Source organism: Lepisosteus platostomus, chromosome 6, assembly GCF_059453375.1.
Source record: "Lepisosteus platostomus isolate fLepPlt1 chromosome 6, fLepPlt1.hap1, whole genome shotgun sequence".
Taxonomy (NCBI): domain Eukaryota; kingdom Metazoa; phylum Chordata; class Actinopteri; order Semionotiformes; family Lepisosteidae; genus Lepisosteus; species Lepisosteus platostomus.
Window position 1 is genome coordinate 60117381 of NC_142616.1, and position 23283 is coordinate 60140663.

Consider the following 23283-nt stretch of genomic DNA (forward strand, 5'->3'; position numbering starts at 1 on the left):
TTGAAACATAAATCCAGTGGCATTTTTACAGTATATTCGGGGGTTGTTATGGCGATGAGAGGGAAAGATGCTGTGGGTTGTATACATGTCAGATGCATTCTCCTTGCTTTGTCATGTGGAGCTCTGAAATTCTGCTGCCGCCTAAACATTCAGTTCAATGTTTCAGGGAAATCACCATAACAACGGCGGGGCTTATTCTCAGAATCCCACAAACCCCTTGCTTTTCAGGGTCTGCACTGCCGATAACCTTGCTCTACATTGAGGGCTACCCGATTCAAACACAGACAATGACAAATCCTCAAGGGCATTTTGTTTAGCCAGACCAAAGTCTACCCCACAGCACACTGAGCAAAGAAGCGAACTGTATTTCACGGTTTTTGTCTTGCAACGTCTGGGAATCAGCATTTTCTATATCTCTCCTCCCCAATTTGTACAAAAACAACAGTTTATAATGACAAACATTAGTAAGCTTAACTTTATTGCCAAGACCCGTGTACTGGCATAGAAGGGATAAAAGAAACGCTGTATATGCATTCCTCTATAATGTGTTCTGCTACATTCCATCTGGTTCTTATCCAATTGTAATCTCTACAGAAGCTACAGCATCACCACTCCATCAAATGGAGGAGTGATTCGGATCCCAATGACAAGACTGCATACTCATACACCTGGCAAAACACAGATGCCACTATTACACAACAAGTCAAGGATACATTAGCCGACTTTAATCCTATCTTACCCAAAACATGACACCGTTCAGAAAACTGTACAACATGCAAGCAGGGAATCATAGTAACTTTCAGCCAACAATGTAGCCCAGACTCTAACTAGCAATTTCTTGAGCACAGGGCTCAGCCTTTACTACCAGAAGAAATAAAATGTGTACACCATAGATACAGTTGTTTATAATTCCTTAATCACACATTTCAGAAAAAGTCAATTTAAACAACACTATGAAAAAATCATTTTAACTCAAATACTAGCATGGAGCAATGGCCCATTAGATGTATTGGGTATTTTTTTAATTCAATTTCCCCTTTATTTTCCTCTAAATCCATTCTTGATTTAAAAAAACACATTACGGTCATAACTCAGCTAAGGGGAAAACTATACTTAAAAGAATTTTTAGACTTAAGGGGCTTTATGCAACAGGACAGAGATCTTCAAAGGACATCAATCTGTTTAAATCTCAGTCCAAAGCATTCATCCATGCAGGAGATTTGAGATTAAAAAATTGCTCTGGTTGAAAATGAAGTTTCTAACATAAAAAAGAAAAATAATGGCTTGTAAAGTATGACAACTTTTGCAGTCTTGTACTTCACAAGATTATTAGGCCAGTTTTTTTTTTTTATAGGGACACAGTAGAGATCTATACACAGCATATGAATGTTGCCTTGTAACTCTCAGGAGAATATCTCTGTAGAGAGGCTGTTTAAAATAGCTAGTGCACTGAAGGATTACATACTTCATCTCTTCTGTCTCACTGCAGGATTTTGTTCCACCTGTACTTCACTAGGCATGGTAAAGTTCAATCAGTTCATTCACAACTTACGGAATAAAGACACAGTAGGGGAAAGTCATTGATTAGAGATTCCCAAAGGCACAGTTCTTCATGCAGTTTAAACACTCATGCTGACTACATATGAAGTGCTCAACACAAACCTACAATACTATGGGGTAATGATGCACTGCAGATGGTGAAAACATTAACAAACAATGGCCTGTATCTTCAGTGAAGCCTTATACTCCCAGGCAGGGAAGACTATGTCAACGTAAATACAAAAATATCCCAAATATTTGTTATTCAATGGTTTATATTAGAGCAGCAAGGTGATGCAGTGGTAAGCATTGCTGCCTTGCAGCACTGGGGCTCTGGGTTCGATTACAGGCCTGGGGCGCTATCTGTGTGGAGTTTGTATGTTCTCCACATGTTTCCTCCCATCCAAAAATATGTTGGTAGGTTAACTGGCTTCTGGGGAAATTGTCCCTGGTGGAATTGTGTGCATGTCCATGTATCTCTGCCCTGCCACAGACTGGCTTCCTGTCCTGAGTGTACCCTATTTTGTGCTCATTACTTTACAGGGTAGGCTCCAGCTCCCCTGCAACCCTGAATCAGAAGAGGCTGTTAGAAGATCGATGACTTGTATTAAAATCACAGTAGAAGATCACACACACAGATGGAGCTGAGGTGTTTTGATTTTTGTTAATGTCACCTCCCCTGTATTGCTCACACACAGGGAGGTCCACTCAGTGTGTCCACGCATTATCTTATTGTGAAACTCCACTGCATCTGCCCTTCCAAACTGCTTGTTCAGTAGTTGAACTAACAATTTTAATGTCTATGAACAGTACAATATACAAACACAAGCAGAGGAACTGGGAATTTATTTTAATTCTTCAATGGTTACAGTAAAGGAAAAAGTGATTTATGTGGTCATTTATACAGTGAAATATGCAGATTCTAGTTGTCGGTTATTCTGTGTGCAGGATGCAGAATATACAGTACAACTATTTGCCCTGCACTGCTCAAAAAGGGAATGTTGCCTAAATTGTCCTAAATGCAAAAGTTTGAAAATAAGTGATAATACAGTTTAGAATCTTGCCTTTTGCAATGAATGCACTGCATATTAAGAAATAAATCCAACATTATGGGGGTATTCCTGACTCTTACCCCAGTTAAGCCTGAAACCATGCTCATTGAGATCACCATCGAACACAACATTTCTAATAGTAGAATACTCTTCCAAAACTAGAGTTTTACCCTTGTTGATACATTCTCTTTAGTTTGATAAGCTTGGTTATCCCTTTCGAATAGTTATTTTGTTTCAGTGAAGTATATTTTGCACTCAAATGAGTGGAAAGTTGCATCAATTCTTTAAAGAAATTCTGAACCCTAACCCTAACCTAGCGCAAACCCATAGCTAGGGTTAGGGTTAGGATTCCTGCAAAACGTAGATACTTTTTGAGGTCACGGCAGTGTTTTAGGACAGAAATGATATTTAGGAAAAGTGTTATTTCAATGATATCTCCACATTTTTTTTCTTCCATATACAGTATGACTGAAGTGTGGTTCTGCTCTAAATAAAATTGTGCATTTTCATTGCACAGACAACATGAGCTAACCCAGGGAATTTTGTACTGTGGCCTTGCAAAAACTGATGCAGAGGAGTGATATATATATTTACAAAGGAAACAGCAGCACTGAGGTTGTTGATAAGAAAAAAACTACTATTTTGTCCACAGTGGATCTCATGTTCTCTAGCAAGATAACAAGTAATGGCCTCCAATAGCTGCATTTACAGTAGCATCACTGGAGAACAGGAAATCAAATTGCACACAAATTTTAAGACATACTGTACAGCAAACAATGAAAAGAGAACAGTAAAAAAGATCCTGAATGCACTATACTGTACATGCCTGCAAAAAACATCTTACAGATTAAAGAGAAAACTAAGTACAAAATTCCCCTAGGATTCCAGTGATCAAAGCAGTGATTTAATTTTTGGGATTCAACTTTCAGCTTCAGACAACGTTTGCAAAAAGATGATGCTTCAGGCTTCAACCTTTAGTTGCACCAGTCAGATCAAAGAACTAAGATTTGCTTTTTAATATTCTAGAAACTTCATACCATCTTGAAGAAACAAATTGATTAAGAAATCATCAGCCAAGCTCGGGCTGGCAGAGCTCCTGCGTGTTTACAAACTGCTAAGGAAGGTGGAGAATATCGTAAAAGACAGAGGAACCGCTAATAGGGTTCTATTAAAGAGACTCTTTGACAAATGCACTGCAGACAATTGCAATGCATTGGATGTGGTAAATATCTGATTACATTATTGTACATCCTGATTTGTAAACAGTACTAAAGGGCAAAGTGTTTTTCTCTAGATATATTCTGGAGGAAAATGAATATGAAGCGGGAATTAACTAATTTTTTAATACCTGTACATCCTTGGTTCTACTGCATTCTGTTTTAGCACATTTCTCATTTTATAGCATTAATTTACAACAAATTTATATTTCAAAAGGAATTCTTTATGAGAAAACTTAAATAGTTCAAAATAATACAAAATAAAATAAAATTCTGCTATTACTGAATGTGGGATGCTAGCTTTATAAGGTGGTTTCAGGGTGAAATGTGCTTTTTCAAGGTGTGCCCCCATGACAATGAAATATATAGAAAATGCTACAAACAGCATGAAAAAAAACCTCAACCAAATACCAAACTAATACTTAGGATTTCTATTGCATTTTTCAACAAATTTAAGATGTGAATTAAAATGTCAATAATATATTGTAATAGGCTAAGGTAGTTTGTGTCATAATTAACTGGGAAAATCAGTTAGTTCTGTACTCTTAGAAGAAACTGTACTATATGAGTAAGATCTCAGTAAGAGCTATGTTCTACAAAAAAAGGACACTAAAGTTATAGATGAGTTGCAATAGACATATTTACACACTGAATGTTTTTCATTAAAAGGGTAGCACATGAAGCTGGTGAGAAATATTAAAACTTGGCTTTGACAATTCTCAACAGTTAATATATTGGACTAAACTAATTTTTTTAAAAGCAGATGAAAGAAATACTTTCATATTTTTAACTAAGAATTTTCACAGTTTTGCAGTTATGATTTGTCAATAAGAGCACTAAAAAAGGTGATAAAAAGTAAAAAATAATTGTTACAAGTAATTATTACAAACACCCATTTTGCTACAAAGACAGCCCCTAATGTCATGTAGAGAGCTCAGCACAAACTCCCAACAATCTTCCTCATTTGCTGTTGTCCTTGCAGGTGCTGATGGATAGTAGGATCCAATGTGATAATACTGTAGAGAAACAGAGGTCTTCTAAAAGGCATTAGCGTAGACAAGCTGCAGTTGTGGTAAGAATGCCCTCTTATTATAAGCTTTTCAGAAGGATGTCACTGTACTAAATAAAAATGCCACTGCTGCCAATTTTGAAAGACTCCATTCAACATGGAAAGAACACAACATTAAATGAGCATCCTAAAACATAATGAAAGCATATAATTGAAAAGGAGTTTTACCATTTGAGTACAAAAATGACCTTTATCTATACAGCTGAGCAGAAATGACTTGATGAGAACTAGTTTTGCAGCTGCTACTGTTTATCTACTATCTTAGAAAAACTGAGTTTACAATAGAAACAGTCTGCCGTATTTATTCAGTAGTTCTATTCTCCAATGATGCACAACTAAGGTTGAACATAGTGAGTGTATTTGTAAAAAGGACAAAGAATATAGGCTCTCAACACTTAATGAGAATTTAATCTGAACCTGACACCTAACCAAAGCCAAAGTGGAAAAAATTTCCCCAAAAAAATGTCCCTTACCAAAGAGTCCATATAATTCACTACATGCAATGGAATATAGCTGAGTTAAAACACTAGAGTTTTATCTTACATCCTACTAGTTATTTTATTCTTTGAAGACCAGATATCATATTAAGAAAAGAAAAACTGTCCTCTACATGTTACCACTGTTATACATAAACATATTACAAATCAGCAACAGTATTAAAAATATTAACCTTTTTGTATCAAAGACCTGCATAGGCAATTACCACCAGTAATGATGTCCTCATAAACATTTTGTAATATTTCCCAAAGTTTATAAAGCAGAAGCCTGGTTTATGGTTTAAATTCAAGCTTACCGCTTGGGAATGTGTTACTGTGTCCACTCACCTGACAGATACTGTATATCCAAGAAAAAAAAGAAACAGAATTTTTGTTTCTGTTTTCAATTTTTCAAATTGTGTCCTGTCAGCTGAAAATGCTTGTAGACCTTGCCCTACAATATATTTATTAGCTTGAATAAAAACTTGAGACAAATTGAACAAATCCAAAAACAAATACTATCATTTTTTTTGTGAAGACAGGACCTGGAATGATATTGCTCAGATACCCAGAAAATGTATAAAAATTCTGAAATGTAGATATTTTTTTTAAAGCACACACTAGAAACAGTGCAGATATATACATGAGCACAAAACAGTTTAACACACACAATACATAACCATGGGACCTTCCCTAAAAGGGCTAAAAGGATAAAATACTGTCACTACCCTGTACTGCAGCTTAGAAATAACTTAGAACATGCAAATCAAAAGTACTTAAGAATACAAGATACGGTTTACTTAGGAAAAGATCCACAACCTTTAGACATAGAAGGCACTATATTACAGAAATACAGTATTGATGCAATTTCATCCACCCCATTACACTGCATTACTAACTGTAAACTGTTGTTCTTAAAAGACTGTGGGCATAATGTTGACATCCACTGTGTCAATAGCATTCCCTGCTTCCCTCAGGCATGTTAACCTAGCCTTGCACAAGTCCCTTTTTCCAAGGCAGAATATAAAGGAGTTTCAAGCTTCAGGACCTTGGACAGCGGTGACTAGATCGTCACGTACAGCATGTTTTGCTTTATTGCCTCATAATCATATAAAAAATTTACTTCCCTTGTGGTTAAGAATCCCGGATAGCAGATAATTAAAATATAACATGCTTCTCTGAATTTAGTTAATTATCTGCAAAATTCAATAGAGTACAAATATATTTAACAATATAAAATGAGAAAAGACAGGAACCAAGCATAATCAAGATCAGCTGATACCTAAAATGTGTTTAGTACTGAAAATGCAAAGAGCATACCACAGCAAAGTACAAATACGTATGCAGTGGATTTGGAATAAAAAGTCTGGATCCAGACTAGGGTAAATTTTGGAAGTTCTTGGAGCTTCAAAGCAATGAAAGAACTCTGAAGTTTATTTAGTTCTGCTGGTGTGATCAAAGGAATAATCTGGCTTATTTTGGTTAATTAAGTTCTTATTAAATGATTAAGTGTCAATCGACAGTGCAGGACCAAGGAGCGTAACATAAAACAGGTAGCTTTTAGAGTTTGAGTTCGAGAACACAGGATACAGGAGGAGATACAGGAAGAGACTGGAGGGCAGAAGGCGAGAACTCCTTGTCTGGATCATCCATAAAGACCAGATTTGAGTTAAGTATTTGACTTGTTAACAGAGCTGGCCATTCTGCTGTTTTTAGTTCAGGGAACTTTGATTCTTCTGTATAAAGAATCCCTTGGTTAAAAATGGTCTCTCCTTGTTTGTGAACGCATTTCTAGAATAGAGAGACAGGTTTCCCATTCACTTTGTAGCATCCCGATCTATATACAGATCATATTCTCTTGGTTTAGAAGGCATCTTATCTCTTCTTTTGGCCTTTGCTGGCATTATATGGGATATGTATATCTGATAGCAGTCTGGGGTTTTCCTGGGTGGTCAGGATGTGCAGTAGGCCTCTGGGATGCCTTCTTTCTAAATAATATAACTTGAATGTTGAATGTTTATGGTGTGTGTTATTTAGTGTGTGTATTAAACATTTGTTTCATATGTTAAAATGTTTTACAATGTTGTTAAACATTTATTTAACCCAGTGTGCCTGAATTACTATTCTTTTCATCAAAGCTATGCCAGAGAACAAAGAAAAGGAACAAAGTTGCCTCTCATTACACCAACTGCTTGGGTATATTCTTGGCAGAAACCATTTACATGTTGTGGGTTATGATTTTTTATTTTAATTATCGATTCATACTCTCAGTCATTTCTAATATTTCTCTAGTTTCCTAACCCCATATTTAGTAACAGTAATATAAAAAAGATCTTGAGAGCAGATGTCATCCTAAAAATTTTTGAGGCATCATCATCAACTTCTTAATGAAGTTAGGAAGCAAAGAAAGGGCTGGACCATAGTGCATTCTTGGATGACATGTTGTGCACCTACTTAAATCTCCACTATTAAGGCGATCGAAGAAAATCCAGAAACAGAGTACATTTCTCTATGTTTCGTTATCCAAAAACTAAGCAGAGAAATATGACCATTAAAATGTTCTCTTGAACAATTTGTCAAACAACTTCCCAGGCTTGGTCATCTCTATCAATATGGCAAAAAGCATATGAGCTACCAAATCTAAAGCAGTGCAAAAAAATCTCCAATGTGTTTTTAAAGAGACAGATTGTGATGGTTTCTTTTAATAGAAAAGCAGAGGATGCTTCCAAGGAGAGGGTTACATTATTGTGTGGAAACATCAAAGAGCTGTTTAAAAACGAAGGTAGTATCAATTATGCTAGTTCATTACTTCCCATTGGCCATACTCCACAGGATGTAGTGTAGTAAAACCAGATTGATTTCCTATTTCAGGACTATGTAAAGTGGTCCATTTACATCAAGGAATCCTAAAAAAAATCACACAAAGAATGTGATCTTGCAGCTACTGTACAAGCACCACTATTTTTAATTGCAGTGCTTAGCCTACTTCTATAAACTCGCTGTACATTTGCACATTTAGTAATATGGTAGTACAAAATCCCTTTAGTATGTAGATTCTGTATCTGAAAGTGCCAAAAGGTAAAGTATTGAGCTAACCACTCCTGTAATAAAACTTAACTGTAATCAGACTCTAGATTACTGTAACAGAGGGGCAATAATCCTACTTAATGGATTTCATGACCTGCAATGTATAGTATTAATCTTTTTTTCTTCATGTACATTCCAGATATGCTACTCCTCTTGAGCACGGGATTTTATACACGTTATAATAATCAAGGATTGTATAACATATTCAATCCATCAGATCAACACCCAGGATTAAATACTGGGAAATAATCGTCAAAATATATATTTTTTCATTTATAATTCTTCTTTCATAGAGGCCATACTGTTGCCGTGCATTCTTGCTAGTGATGATTTTACATTACAGTATATACAAAAGATAAATTCTGCAACTGCTGAGTTAGTCAAGAGAGAGATGTGTTTTTGTTGATATTCTTGTTGAGTATCTTCCCCAAAACAGCTTTTTTTCTGATATCAGGATCTCTCCATATAAAGCTATTAAGTAAAATGACCATACAGTAGGTCTTGATGAGGAGCCCCTTCCTCTTAGGTTACAGAGCTGCCTTCTCAAGGAGCAATAGCATCAATAACATTTATATTTTCCTCTAACCACACTCTACTTCTTTCTCTTTGCTCTTCTCGTTAAACAGAGAGGTGGACAAAATGATAGCACCCTCTTTATTTAGACACAAGTACTACAAGCACTTATGATAGAGTGTAAGAACACACCAGAAGTGAGGTCACTTACACTTTATCAAGGGCACTATAAATGCTGAGAAGCATACCATAAAGAGTAGAGCTAAAACTGACTGTTCCAGAAAATATTACCTTCCAAGTTTACCCTCAAGATGGCCATAGAGATGAGAAAGTAATCACCATTTTGATGCTTAGTTACTTTTATGGGAATTTAGAATGATTCAACGGACCTCTTTTGCAGTAAGTGAGGAGCACAGATACTTTAGAAGAATCACTTGTCACCAACAAAAGGTCATCTTTTAACTCCCTAATTAGTGTTTAAACATACTTGGCTTTTACATCTTAATTGATGAACAACTGTACTGTACATACAGTATGACCCATTCTTAATCTTAACGTGTATCTACACATTGTTTGACTTGCCGATGATACAATAATATTAACAATTAGTGTATTTTTGTGCATGAGGCTGTTGTTCTTTCTTCTGGCGTTATTTATAGTTATGGGTTCATATAACCACTCAGTAAAAGTAATACAGAAAGGAGAACATGACCTTATTTTGTATTCAAAATCAGTTTTCCAAATTAAAATTAAATTTAATTCCAATTTTAAACTGATGAGATGAATGAGTTTGCAAGAAATCAACCTTTAAAAATAACAAACTTTTAAAATAAAAAAATATATAAATCAAAACCATTATTGAATTTCATGATGTCACTTTCAAAAAAACTCTGCGCTACTTAGATTCTGAAGACAGTACAAAGCAGTTGACCTGTTGCAGGTGCAATTATGTATTTCAGTATTTTACAGAGCTGCTCTCCGGAGATCATTTATCATTCGGCAGAACTCTCGTCTCAATATCTAGCGAGGCATAAGTTCGATATTGACTAATGAATCCATTCATCAGCATGCACCATCATTGTTTCCCAAATCCAATATTCAGTGACAGTGCAGTAATGTAGACCCTCTTTATATTTGGTGTCTTGGTCTGCACATAATTGAAGGTAATGCTGTACCAAATTAAACCAATACAACCAGCCATATATGCAAAAGTAAAACAGAATACTAAAGCACTTCTAAATACTGTGTGAAGTGTATATAAGAAATCCATTGTGTCATGGTGAAAAATACAATACAGGGAAATTAGTCTACAATATAAGGTCAAGACCAATTCATTTGGAAAACTATACCTTCATGTGCTAATTATACATGCACAAATACAAAACACTATTCAAAGCAAATGAAGAAGGAAACCATCTAATTATCTGGAATAAATATTTCTCTTTTTAATTAAATTGTACTTCACTTTGCTAATACATCAAAGGCATCCTTCAGAAATTTTATCAATGGTTCTGCAGACTGTAATATTCACTAATCCTGGCCTACAATGCCAAGTTAGGTAGCAAATTTACAACTAATTTTAATCAGGCTCTGCAGAACTACATTTTAATCATGCATCTTCCCCATCTCTGCTTGTATATATGTTATAACTCATTTATACAAGTACAGATATAAATGATCCTTTTATCTGAACTGGTATTAGTCACACATGCTTGACCTGGCATGACACATCATCATAAATAGCCCTTTACTTAAAAAGTGCTAAAAAAATTATTAATCATTATCTGCAGTCCAGTTTGGGATTAACTACATCCAGGATTTAATTAATTGGCATCTTTCCACTTTTGCACACTAAGCTTTATCTCCTCTGCCATGGGTTGTTGTTTTTTTTGCATAGCTCCAAAATAAACCACACAGAGAAATATTTTTAGAAACTTACTGTAAATGTACAGTTAAAAGGCAAAAAGTAATGGTAAATGTACAAAGCTGTAGGCAAACCTGAATAAAAATGATTTTTAGTAGTTTATTTCTTCAGTTTCAGCTAAGACGAGCTACGGCAAGTATTTTCTAAAAGTGGTTATCCCATTTAAACAATTCTCTGTCTCATTTTCAGTATCTAGTGAAATGAGTGAAATACACAATAGACTTATTCATACATGTCTTTACTGAGGTTGCTTTTGGTAAGAATTTCATACAAATGTTGATTTTGCCTTTCCTCTAAATATTGTATGTGGAAAGCAAAACTTCTCAGCTAGACAACAGCTCCCTAGTTTTTGCCACGTCTTTGGTATGAATACAGAAATGCTTAGGAGGCCTACAGTCTAGCAGTGAATTCTGTCTGCCCCATTGCATCACAAAGGTCCATTCATTAAGTGGCAGTGTGAATAGCTGTTTTTGCAATATGCCAGAAACTTCTGAACGATTTGGAAAGGCTCCATGAGTTACCTCCCACTTGAAGCCTGGAATGCAAACACTTCTGTCCCAGTGAAAAGTGGATTTGTTTACAGCAAGGCCACTGTTTTTCTTTATCTAACCTTGGTCTGATTCATAAATGTTTGTAGCACTGAGCTGTCTATGTATTCTGAACCTTTCCTGACTTCATGATGATATTCATAATAAGCCAAATCACTGCAAAAGAAACCCATGCTTTGAGCATCATAGTGATACGGAGAGTTATACAGTACATTCAGTATTCAAAATAAATACACAGGCAGCATTTAAAATGCTTCTAAAAGGTAGTGATTTTCTTTACAAAGTCAGCAGCTATGTCCCTCTTGAAATTCAAAGATTCAAGGTATCAGTCTTCTATGGTTTTCTTTCTTGTTTAGAACTTGTTCTTTGCATGTTAGAATGGATTCAAATACTTTTTAATTCTCTTTTTTTAGACCTAGAATTAGCAAGAAACAAACTGGAGGACACAAGCTGGCACTATGTTCTAGTGCATTTAATACAGAGAATAGGAGGGATTTTGTTTTTACAAAAAGGGTTGTGGGGGTCTGGAACAAGTACTGGAAGTACTCAGCCATATTGTTGAAGCCAATAGCTCGGCTTCTTTCAAGAAATGGCTGGAAGAGATTCTTGCATCTGGTTATAGCAACCAACAGTGTAAAAGGGTCAAATGGCTTCCTGTCTGCTGTATAATGCTCTTATATTATACAGTCTATTACTTTCTATGTTAATGTTAAATTTCAAAATTAAACTTTCTTGTTAGAAATACACAGGTTTCAATGTATTTGTTTTCTTTTACAAGATAAGGAAATGAACACGCTTCTTTATTTAGTGTTGTTAGTACATGTTTGAGAAAACTATTTAGCACCACATGATTGTGTATAAAATACAATTTATTTCATTCTACAATCACACATAATGAATGTATAGTGACTTCTGTTGACAGAGAAAATATTGAGCTTTCAAAGCTAGGCCTTATGAGCCACAGTATCCCTGTGTCATCTTAAGATTACACAACATGATTCCATTCCAAACTGCCTATTGGCCAAACTGCTCATTAACAGTCACAGTGCAATTCTGGACAGCATTATCACAGGAAGCATTAAGGAAATGTGAATGGAACACAGTATTGATCTACAAAAGAGAAGAAGGATTACAGTGTTCTATTTGACTTCCACTGTAACACTGTTTGGATGGCAGCCCTAAATATTGAACTGCCAATTTTAAAAAGTAGAGGGATCATTCATAAGTTCCTGTGACTAACTATTCTTGGCTTTTCTTCATTATGTACAATCTGCACTTCTTGGAAAAGGGCCTAAAGTGTAAAAAAATACCTCCAAGTAAAGATGAGGGATCTTTTTAATGGAGCATTTAACCTTATTTTTTGCCAGCGTCCTTAGCATTGAAATGTCAGAAATCTGTGATGGATTTCCTATTTCGTATTACCTCCAGAATAACCTCACAGTGTGGTCTGTTTTTGGTCAGAGCAGTGACGTGAATGCCAAAGAGGTGCTAATTTATATTTAAATCTGTGTGTTTCAAAGATCTGTTTGACAGATCTTTGAGCAAAGAGGTCTTAATCATAGATTACAGTAGAAAAGGCCAATAATCTATTCAAATTTCTTCAGTTTTTAAATTCCACACAACAATCCCCAAAGCTGTAAGTTTCCATTTGAAAACTGGCTCAGTGAAAGTGTTTACTGGCCTGATTCACCCAGATTTTCTTTACTGCCAGTCCTGACCTAAAACTGGGCTAGATCAATGCAAAGTAACACGTTGTGCTCATATAGCTACTCTATTCCCACACCACTGCTAATTCCCACTGGAAGGACTGTCTACAAAGTAATATCTTCATCCTATGATTAACAATTCCTTTTCCCTGCATCGATCTAAAGAGTCTGAGTTTGAAATTACATACTAGCAAGTTGCAGCATAAGATCAACCCTCAGCTAGGTCAGTTTGACACTAACACCAACACTCCAAACTGTGTTTATGGGTAAAAGCAAGAAAGATACTTCACTGGTAACAGAAAAAAAAATTAAACTTGACCAAAATATTGCAAACCTTACATAAAAATAAGTTTTAAAAAAATCACCTGTCCCTTTTTGCATTGCGAGCAACCCACAATGACCCTAAACTCTTCTATGAGGAAAACTGCTCACTATGGTTTACATTCCATCCACATATCTTACCGTAATTTTAAATGCCTTTGATCATTGCGGTATGACATGGGTATTATAAGCAGATAGGGACAATTTTTCCCAGATGATGGAACGACCCTGCATTAAACAGCGAAAGAGGTAACTGTGAGGCATGACGATGGAAACCAGGGCCTTGAACTTAAAATTTCCTACAATAAGTCAGTAAAACCCTGATTCACGTACCTAATTTCTTAGTATGCTCAAACCTCTCTTGTTGATTAGCACATCAAAGTAAAGTTGATACGGTGAAGCAATGGCAGCCAAGACAGCTGCCTGCGTATCAAAATGTGCAATTTATCTCCTGATGCCATGCAAGGACACACACACATGTAACCAGGTGAATCAAAAGGAAAAGCTTTCATCACATGGAACTTAATATGTTATTCAGGCATATTCATTCAAGAGAGGCAGACTCTACTTGTTGTATATAAATATTAACAAAGGGCAAAACATTCATTCTTAACTGTTTATATATCCATATAAATGAACACAGTACTGTTCTGAAACATAGTCCAACAATATGAAACTGGTCTGGTTAGTTACACAAATATTTATTTTTCAAAAAATATATGACATTGTTCCACTGCTAATGTATGTATTTGATAGCAGGTAGGCTCAATCACATCCTTCAAGAATCTCAGTTACTTACATGTTCATGCTTTTTGTTATTACTGTATGTATGGAACATAAATATAAATAGACTTGTTTCCATTTCATTCCATTCATTGCAGCATTGCATGTTGTTTTTTAATAATCTTTAATAATCTCATAATCTGTCTGCCACAACACAAAAAAAATGATTTTAGCCCACTTTCACAAAAGCTCAAAATTGCATTTTTGATGGCTGGGGACAATCAGGGCCAGCCCCTGTCACATCAGGGAAACAGGAATAATTGAGACATTTCTCCACCGAATTGTAAGGATCCTTCACTTATCTTTAATTTGCAGTCTATGTGTATGAAACAAATTCTGGAAAACTAACCTACACACGGTGTAACATACATTCTCAACATCACTGATTAATTTTCCTTCAGTTCAAATATAATAATCAGCCTAAATAATTTGGTGCTTCAAACTTTATTCTTAATCACAAAGAAATAACATTTTTTCTGCTTTTACTGTCTCTATTATATTTTGACATAAGACTCCTGGATTCTCTCTTACTCTATGCAGTGCACACAAATATACTGTACTTTAAATATATTGCAAATATACTTTAAACTCTCTATCAGGTGTTTTCTTTTATATTTGTTTAATATAGCAGCCATCTTAAATGGAGAAAAGTCAGCTGAGCCTAAAACTTCAACTTCAAAACTTACAAACTCATGGTAGAGGATTGGTAAGAGGACAGTCTAAACACAGAAATGCAATTGGTGATAGTGGGAGGCACTAAAATGATTTAAATGACGAAGACTACAAACCACAGTTTCGACGCAAGCCACTGCCTTCATAAGGCACTATTATTTGTAATATTTGCTTAATTATTTCACTTAATGAATAACAAGTGAATGCATCTTTTATTTAGATCTGAATACATCTGTGGATATGCCCAAAGCCTTCTTTGTAACCAAAGTCGCTATGTACAGTATGTGGTGATTTTCCTTAAGAAACTAGGAGGATAAATGTGTAGTAGAAGGTTTCAGTGAAACAGGAACATGTTTAGCTACCATACCTTTTCAGATACCTAAATCACAGTGGTGTCCTAAACATTTCTAAGCCTTGATCTTTAACATGGAAGTATGCACTGAAGGGTACACGATTAAATGCTATTTAATTGAATGGCTGCTTTAGTTCTAGGTGATTAAATTAGTTTCCATCTTGCATCTGAATCCAGCCATGTAAAATATGACAAAATTAATCAGAATCTGCCACATCTGCAATTATGATCAATTCACAGTGGGCTATTTCACTCAGCCATTCAGAAAGAAGAGACAGGCTTCTAGAATCCGACAGGCAAAAAGGCATTCAGAGCTTTTCGGTGTTGTTTTTATACAAATGAAAGAAATGCAGCACAAAATTATTTCAATAAGAAAGCAAAAGGGGATAATACACATTTGCAATAAGAAGTAACTGAACACCTCCTAAAAATGATTGATTATTAGAATAACCTTAGTTGGCTAAAGCTGAAATTGCCATGATAAGACAGCAAAGGTTAAACTAGATAGTTAAACTAATGTAATATTGAGAAACAATTCCCAAGATATCACCCAGTCATATTAACGTATTGTATCACACAAACATCCCATAGTTTATCCAGCATCTGTTCCATAACAAATGGGAAGTAATTACAGACCAACCCTCTACATTCTTCACCTGTACACATTTATTCACGCATATCAGCACAGTAATGCAATACAAATAAGGAAATTATAACCTCAGGATTTCTTCTTTTCACAAATGAAAATTTACGCTCAGCAAGAAATGCTCTTGTGAAACAAGTCGTTCCATTTTAAACTAGTTGTCCTCAAGAGCTGTTCCACATCCTGGGGCTGTAAATGAACATTCTGCACAGAAGATTTAATACAGACATACATGTTTTGGGAAAGTCATAACAAATCAATGGTTAATGAAGACGGTGGAATGAAGGAATTCACGGTGGTGAAGTAGGAGCTGGATTTCTGGACCAGTCTCAAGTTTTGTTTTTTTCAGTCCTTGTCAGGTCAATCCTCACCTACGGTCAGGAAGTTTAAGTAGCGTCCAAAAGAATGAGATGACTGGTAAAAGCAGCAGAAAAGAGGTTTGTCCATAGGGCTCCAGGGCTTACTCATGACAGGGTTAGGAGCTCAGCAGTCTGGAAGGACACTGGAGTAGTCTGTGGCATTACGTGGGGGCGTGCCCAGTGTGGAGGCGGAGCCTTGCCTTTGTAGGCCCAGCTGTCCTGGCTTCTAGATGATGAGCCTCAGCTGGGCAGGTCCAATAAAGGCACACTGGACAACCCCAACAGGATGAGCAGGGACATCCCCGGAAGGGGGGAATTTTCACCGACAGTCTCGGAGGGGATTGAAACCACGTAAGGTTTTCTTTTCATTTTTCTTCTTGCCTGTCCCATCATGCACTTTCACTGGGGCGGGCATACACACGCATTTTTGTTATGCACTCAGTCCTTGTTTTGTTTTTGCCTTAGGCGCCCTGCTCACCAGACTGGACCCCGCTAAATAGGGTCAGTCCGGTCTGGTCACGGCTGTGCTAGGGGCTCTTTTGTTTTCCCAGGCTGGACCCCATTAAAAAGAGTGAGCCCAGCCTGGAGGTAATGCAGCACAGCAGTACTTTTTCTTTTTGTTATTTTTCTGCCTTTTTGGTATTATTTTTGGTCCCTGCTAACCTCACTGGGGGCGTCAACTTTTTCCCCGGTGCTCATCACGGCGTCTCCCACTCCACACTGTCACATGTCTCTGCTCCTCCAGATTGAGGTTTCTGGTTAGGATGCCTCCTGGGTGCTTCCCACCGGAGGTGTATGGGGCACGGCCCACAGAGAGGAGACCCCAGGCCAGACCCAGGACCCGTCTCTCAGCTGGCCTGGAGCACCTGGGAGTTCCCCAGGAGGAGCTGGAGACTGTTGCAGGGGAGAGAGAAGTCCAGTCTACTCCACACAGCCTGTTACCACCAACAGTTCGTGGTTAGAAAATGAGATGAGATGGCAAAACAAGCTTTTGCAAAATCTTGTGAAAGGATCAAAGTGAAGGTCTTCAGCACTTTTTTTCTTTGCCATTCATGGAAGTCACCATCAGAGACAGCTACAGAATTTAGCTGCTGACACAAAACGTGAAAGTGTTCCAGCCCCCTGATGACCTACAATGGTTCTCTTCTGGAGCAAAACACTTGCAGTTTTTAATCCTTCCCATATTTTTGCTTCTACTTCAACCCCATTGTATTTTAAAAAAGCAATCTGCACATATACGTTCCCATTAAGATTCCAATTTATAAAGATTATTTTTAATCAAGTCTTTTTAAAAGGAGCTTTTCACCACTCCTATCTCTCAAGGGTGGTTATGAGATTAAAACTGCCATGAAACATCAGAGTTAATTTGATTCAAATATCCTTCTAAAACTGTGGTGTGAGACTCCTCTGTAACCTTCAAGTAAATTAAAATGAATATGCTTGCCTCAAGTCAAACCATGATTCTAATCTAAACTGTGCAAAAGCTAGAACTGGTGTAACTAAATTTGCTATGCCTTGACACAATTAATGACAATAGCTTTCGTTACAGCATATACTGCATAACCTATCCCAACAACAAAGCTAGACTTAACCTGAGCACTAGAGTTGCAATGGCATAGATAAAAAGCAATAGATCTGTCTGATCACTTCTCTGCAGAAAAACTGTAACAAAGAGCACAGCTGTAAACCAGAAATGATGTCCACACTCCACTGCGCTATTTACAGTACTATGAAAACACAGAGACACAGACAGAACACAGGGAGAAGAAATATAATAGTCATCTCACTGAAAAAGGCTAGGCTCTTGCATCGATTCAGTGTTACTTTCCAGGCAGACTATGGAAAACCTTAAGTGACAGTGGAAGTCCTATAACAGTTTTCTGTTTTCATAATAGAGAGCAAAACATACACTGAAAAAAAACAACCAGGCTTATCCGTTCTGTAGTCATAAAATAAAAATACCTAGGCTTATGAGTCAATGAGTTAATCGTCTAGAAAACATTCACTGATCAAATTCTTTGAACAAAGGTATGTACCTGCTAGGGTTATTAAAGAATCACAAATTTGAAAGAAAAAAGTTGTCCAAGATGACTTTGGGCTATAATTTCAAGACAATAAAAAAAAAACAATCCATCACCCTATTTTCCAAACTTCTTTATCATTGTTGATATTATTGTATCATTATATTTAATTAAGATACAAGCTCTTCACTAGTGCTTTCTCCTGGGATGAACATGGGTTAGCAAAATGTCTCAAGTATTCAATTGGGGTCCAGACAGATGTAGTTGAATACCCTTCCTCTTCTCCAAGTAGTTAATGCTGGAGAGAGACACGCAGAGGTAGCTTGCTGATTGCACACCCTTATTTGCCAAAGCGTAGGCGTCAGTGATGAAGCTGCAAGCATTCTATAGTCGTGTGAAAGAACGTGTTTATTTTATGGTACAGTATGTCGTACAGCTAGAAAACCAGGAGATCACGTACTGCGGTTATCCTCTCAGACACAGGTTTCCGAACGCTGCAATATTCCCTTTCAAAGCGCATTTTTTAATAACTTAATTTGTCTTGAACAGTAACCTCGGACAAATTTACTGCAATACCGCAGGTTACATTTAAACTTGATTTTTAGACTCGTCCTCCGTGCTCGATCAATCATTTATATATATATTAGACACCAGAGGGCGCTAATCATGTTAATTGTGTTCATTTGAATGACTCAGACAGGGAAAACAATATTACAGTACAGAATTGCAATTTTGTTTCAAAGTGATAGGGAATAGGAATATCATAGTAACTCATAGGAATTTTCGTTTTATCACAGCGCAAGTAGAATTTCTCTTCATGTTTTTCAATCTTGGTTCTCTTAGCGAACAAGCCTGCGCATCAACACCAATTTCATTCACTGCAAAACTGTACCAGCTTTATTCGCTTATTTGATTCCTTTTTTCATTCTTTTTGATTTGATTCTTGCTTTTTAGAAAGGAAACTGTACTGACTAAACAGCAGGGCGCTACCCTCTTTCAGTAGATGGAATGGGAAATGGAGCTTTGAAATACACTGACGGTTTGTACTGTACAAAATAAAGATCACTATCACTGTGAGAGGTAGATGCGAGGTGATATGGTCTACTGTTGACCGATGATTTGATTTTCCTCTTTATGTCGTAACTAAACTGCTTAGAAATTATTAATCGAACACCTCGAGACACCTAAACATAACACGAACTGAGGAGGAGCAGTTAAACCCTACTGCAAGTGTTGGAAATAGTATTAAGCCGATGTATTTATGACGACTGCAGGAATATTTTATCTTTCTTCATGACATTTTGTTCCAGAGTGAACTATGACTATAATTTAATATCAGAAAATCGTTTTCACGAGAAACGAGAATGGTTTACGTGAGATTTCTTGGATATTTTATTATCGATTGCTCTTCAGCCCAGAGGAGCGCTAATGATCTTCTTGTTTACTCATAGTGCATTACGACTATTACCTCACAAACACTACCTAGACATTGTAGGGTCTATGTCAAGAAAACTAAATTCTAATAACCGCTGCTGTTCTCGGTGTTTATTATACTAAAAGGGTTTCTTTATAGTTTTTGTCCATACACCTGTTTGAAAGAAAGGTGTTTTTAGCGTCCCCTGACGGTTTGTTTGATATAGCACTACACTTTTGCCGTTTGTAAAGCACAGAAAATCTGTTTACTGTATTCAACACCTTGAACTGGCTTGCCAGATAACATCTTTACACCTGCACATTTAACAGCAATATATATATATATTGCTTATGCATGGGGATGCCATGTTTCTCTAGAAACACAATCTAACCTGCAGAACCAGAACATAACCAGCATCAGCTGAACTCTAATAAAGATTACATCGTTAAAAACATTAAAATATTGATTATATTTTGAAATCCTATGTTTAATTTTCGTATACTTTTTAAATAGCAGTACATGCTTTATCGCTACCAGTGATTTCATTTAGCTTGTATGAGGATAATAAAAGATACCACATTCACAATTCTCATAAAAATACAATTGTTCCAACCAGATTTTAATCTACGCCTACAAACCCAAAACTAAAATTAAACCCCGCAACAGCATATTTTTATTTGAATATTATGAGTGTAATGTGTTTTTTTATAAATCAATACTTGTGAATGGACGAAATGTCAAACTAAACAAAAAAATCAAAGGATTGCGCAAATAAGCGAACAATATTAACTTACCGACGCCAATTTTTTCTTCTTCTGTGGGAGTCCACATGATCCTGGTAAAATTCCCAAGAAGCCAAAGCGTGATTTACTCGTTTTCATGGAAGGAAAAATAAGTCAAAGTTGCATAAACCTCTCAGCTCCCCGTTATCTCTTGTAATTCACGTTAGGAGTATGGAATAAAAATGTAATAATGAATTATTTTTTCTGAAAACGGAGCATTTCCTTACACTTCGCCCGTCTATCCTCGCTCTGTCTTGCTAAAGTATATATTATCTGTGCAATGTTGTTATCCGTAATCTCTTCCCAGCTGTGTACGGGAATCTGTTACCAACCCTGTCACTACTGCAGCATCTCCGACAGTCTGAAGCTGTAATGTAAAGACCGTGATTTTATTCGCACGCACGGTAACGCATTCCTTTCCCACTCTTTTCTCGAGCTAACTTCAGCAGAAGCTGACAAATTACAAGTCGACTCCCCGTTGCTTCAAAAATAAAATATTTCCAACACTCTTTTTTTTTTCTTTTATAAAATGTCCCAATATATACGGGAGCTGTAGCGGGTACTTGCTATACAGATCCCCGCAGCTGCGCCATTTTTCCACTGCCGTCACATGACGCAGCTTCTCAAACAGTCCATTTGTAGGGCTCCCGGGAGAAACCCTCGAACAAACCCGTAGTCACACAGGGCACAGCCCTGCTAGCGGACACGACTGTTTCAGGGTATTAACAGCGAAGCGTGTGAATGATTGAACAGTTCTGAATGTATCCAAAGGGTGTTAATTATCACTTTTAATCATTGTTTGTAGCTACACTTGCAGTTCGAATGATGTAAACAATTGCTCTCTATGTAATTGTAACATACTGTATACATATGTATTCAAAATGTAAACTTTAGAACACAATTTGTTTCAAGTGTGGTGAAGCAAACGATGTTTTTTTTCTTTAAGCCAAACAACCACAGACACACGTTGTGCGGTAAAGTTAAAAGTAACTAATGCTTATTCAAAAGGCGGATTATTGCGCTTTTGTTGGCACTAAGAAGCCTTCACTCTGTTGGCGTCTGGAGCAGAAGCAAACTACATAACGTACTGTATACAAGGGAAAAGATCATTGGGTTTTTTTTTGTCAGGAGATCTTGATGTATCCAAGATAAACTGTATGATTCATGTGTTAGAAGCTAGGCATAATGTCATAATTGAAGCCTTGTCGTACAGTACATCAGATATGGAATTGTGGATTTAAAATAAGTAAAAGATTTAGGCACAATGACATACTATCCAGGCTTTGGCTCCGTTACAAAAAGCGTGTTGCTGTGGAGTAAAGAATAGCAAGGACGACCTGTTGCTGAAAGAGCATGTCGTACTACAAAGTGGTTAGCATTGTTACCTCACAGCACTGGAGCCCTGGGTTCAATTTCTGACTTTGGGTGCTACAGTATCTGCATGGAGTTTATACTGTATGTTCTCATGGGTCTCCTCAGGGTGCTCTGGTTTCCACCGACTGTCCACAGACATGCTGGTAGGTTAATTGGCTTCTGTTAAAAAGTAGCCCTGGTGTGTGTGTGTGTGCTCTGTGATGGACTGGTATCCAGGATGTAACCTGCCTTGCATCCATTGCTTCCCCACAACACTGGATAAAACAAAACATGTGGATGAATAGAGTTGTACATTTAGGCAACTTATACAATTATATCTTTTCCTTTCAGAACAAGGTAGGTAAATTGCAGTGGGGGTCAGCTACACTCTAATTTACGTCAGTGAACTAACTACTGTATCTAATTTTGCCAGTTTCACACATTTTTCTTGGTGGTTATTTCTATAGTATGTTTTTCTTGCTCATCAATTTTAATTATGGTCTTGGGGTAGAAGTGTTGATAACTATTGTTCTAACAGTTCAGTAGGCAAAGAATGTGTTGTCAGGAGGTTTTCTCTAATGTATGAGATCCATTGTTGATTCAATCAAAACTGTACAATAACAGTCCTTGTTGATAAATAGATCATTTAAAAAATACTGTAAAAAGGTCATCCTAACTCCAATTCAAACCATAGTAGGTATTTTCGAGGTTCTGTTTCTGAAGGGTTTTGCCTTAATGACCAGCATTCAAATGATTACTTTTGATTTTAAGCTCAATTTTCAATACACTTTTCTTCCCATTCAGACCTCTAAAGGACACACCACACAGCTTACTGAAAGCAGAATTCAACCTAAAAAGCAGTTCAAATTATCAATGCTGTTTCCACCTCAAGCCAAGTTTCTGAAGTCATCATCTGGGTGGAAAATACTAAGAATATCTTCTCTTGTCTATTGTTTTATGGGTCATCTGTGATTGCTCTTCAGTTGGAATTTGATCCCATAAAATTGGGTTCCGCTCCTGCACAAAATACATTTTCATATATCTGCTCTGTGTTCACTGAATGTGCAGCTACTGTATATCTTGGGGCATGACAGAAGTCATTGTCTGCCGGCTCTACAGAAAAAAAAACTATAACTACAGTGATGGACAAGAAAAATATTTTCCCTGCATGTATGTTGACAATGTGTTGAAATAAATGGATCAAAGGATGAATAGTTCAGTGAAATCTGCATGGATCAATGAAACAAAATAATGTTGGTCTGGAATTAATCAAATCTTCCAGTGATCTCAAACAATAACACTAATATTTAATCTCAGATAATAATAAAGTGAATATTTAATTGTAGGTTTGCACTGGGATGACAGATGAAGTTTCGGAAAAGCAGGAAGCAGCCATCTAGTGACACATATGGAATATTTTAATTGATGGATGGCTTTAACACATTGACTAAA

The 23283-nt window shown here is 36.6% G+C and overlaps 1 protein-coding gene across 25 annotated transcripts in view; it reads right to left on the reverse strand.

The window, feature by feature from the left end:
- Nucleotides 1-21089, reverse strand: part of dock3 (dedicator of cytokinesis 3) — a 255429-nt gene extending 234340 nt beyond the window's left edge. For 12 of the 25 annotated variants that reach the window (XM_088636657.1, XM_088636664.1, XM_088636661.1 and 9 more), the window contains exon 1: nt 20491-21088. In XM_088636657.1, the coding sequence (XP_088492783.1) occupies nt 20491-20527 (37 nt within the window). In that variant the 5' untranslated portion in view covers nt 20528-21088. Of the gene's footprint in view, nt 1-20490 lie in introns of all 25 variants that reach the window. The other 13 variants (XM_088636670.1, XM_088636678.1, XM_088636669.1 and 10 more) reach the window with 3 other exon arrangements.
- Nucleotides 21090-23283: the final 2194 nt, after the last annotated feature.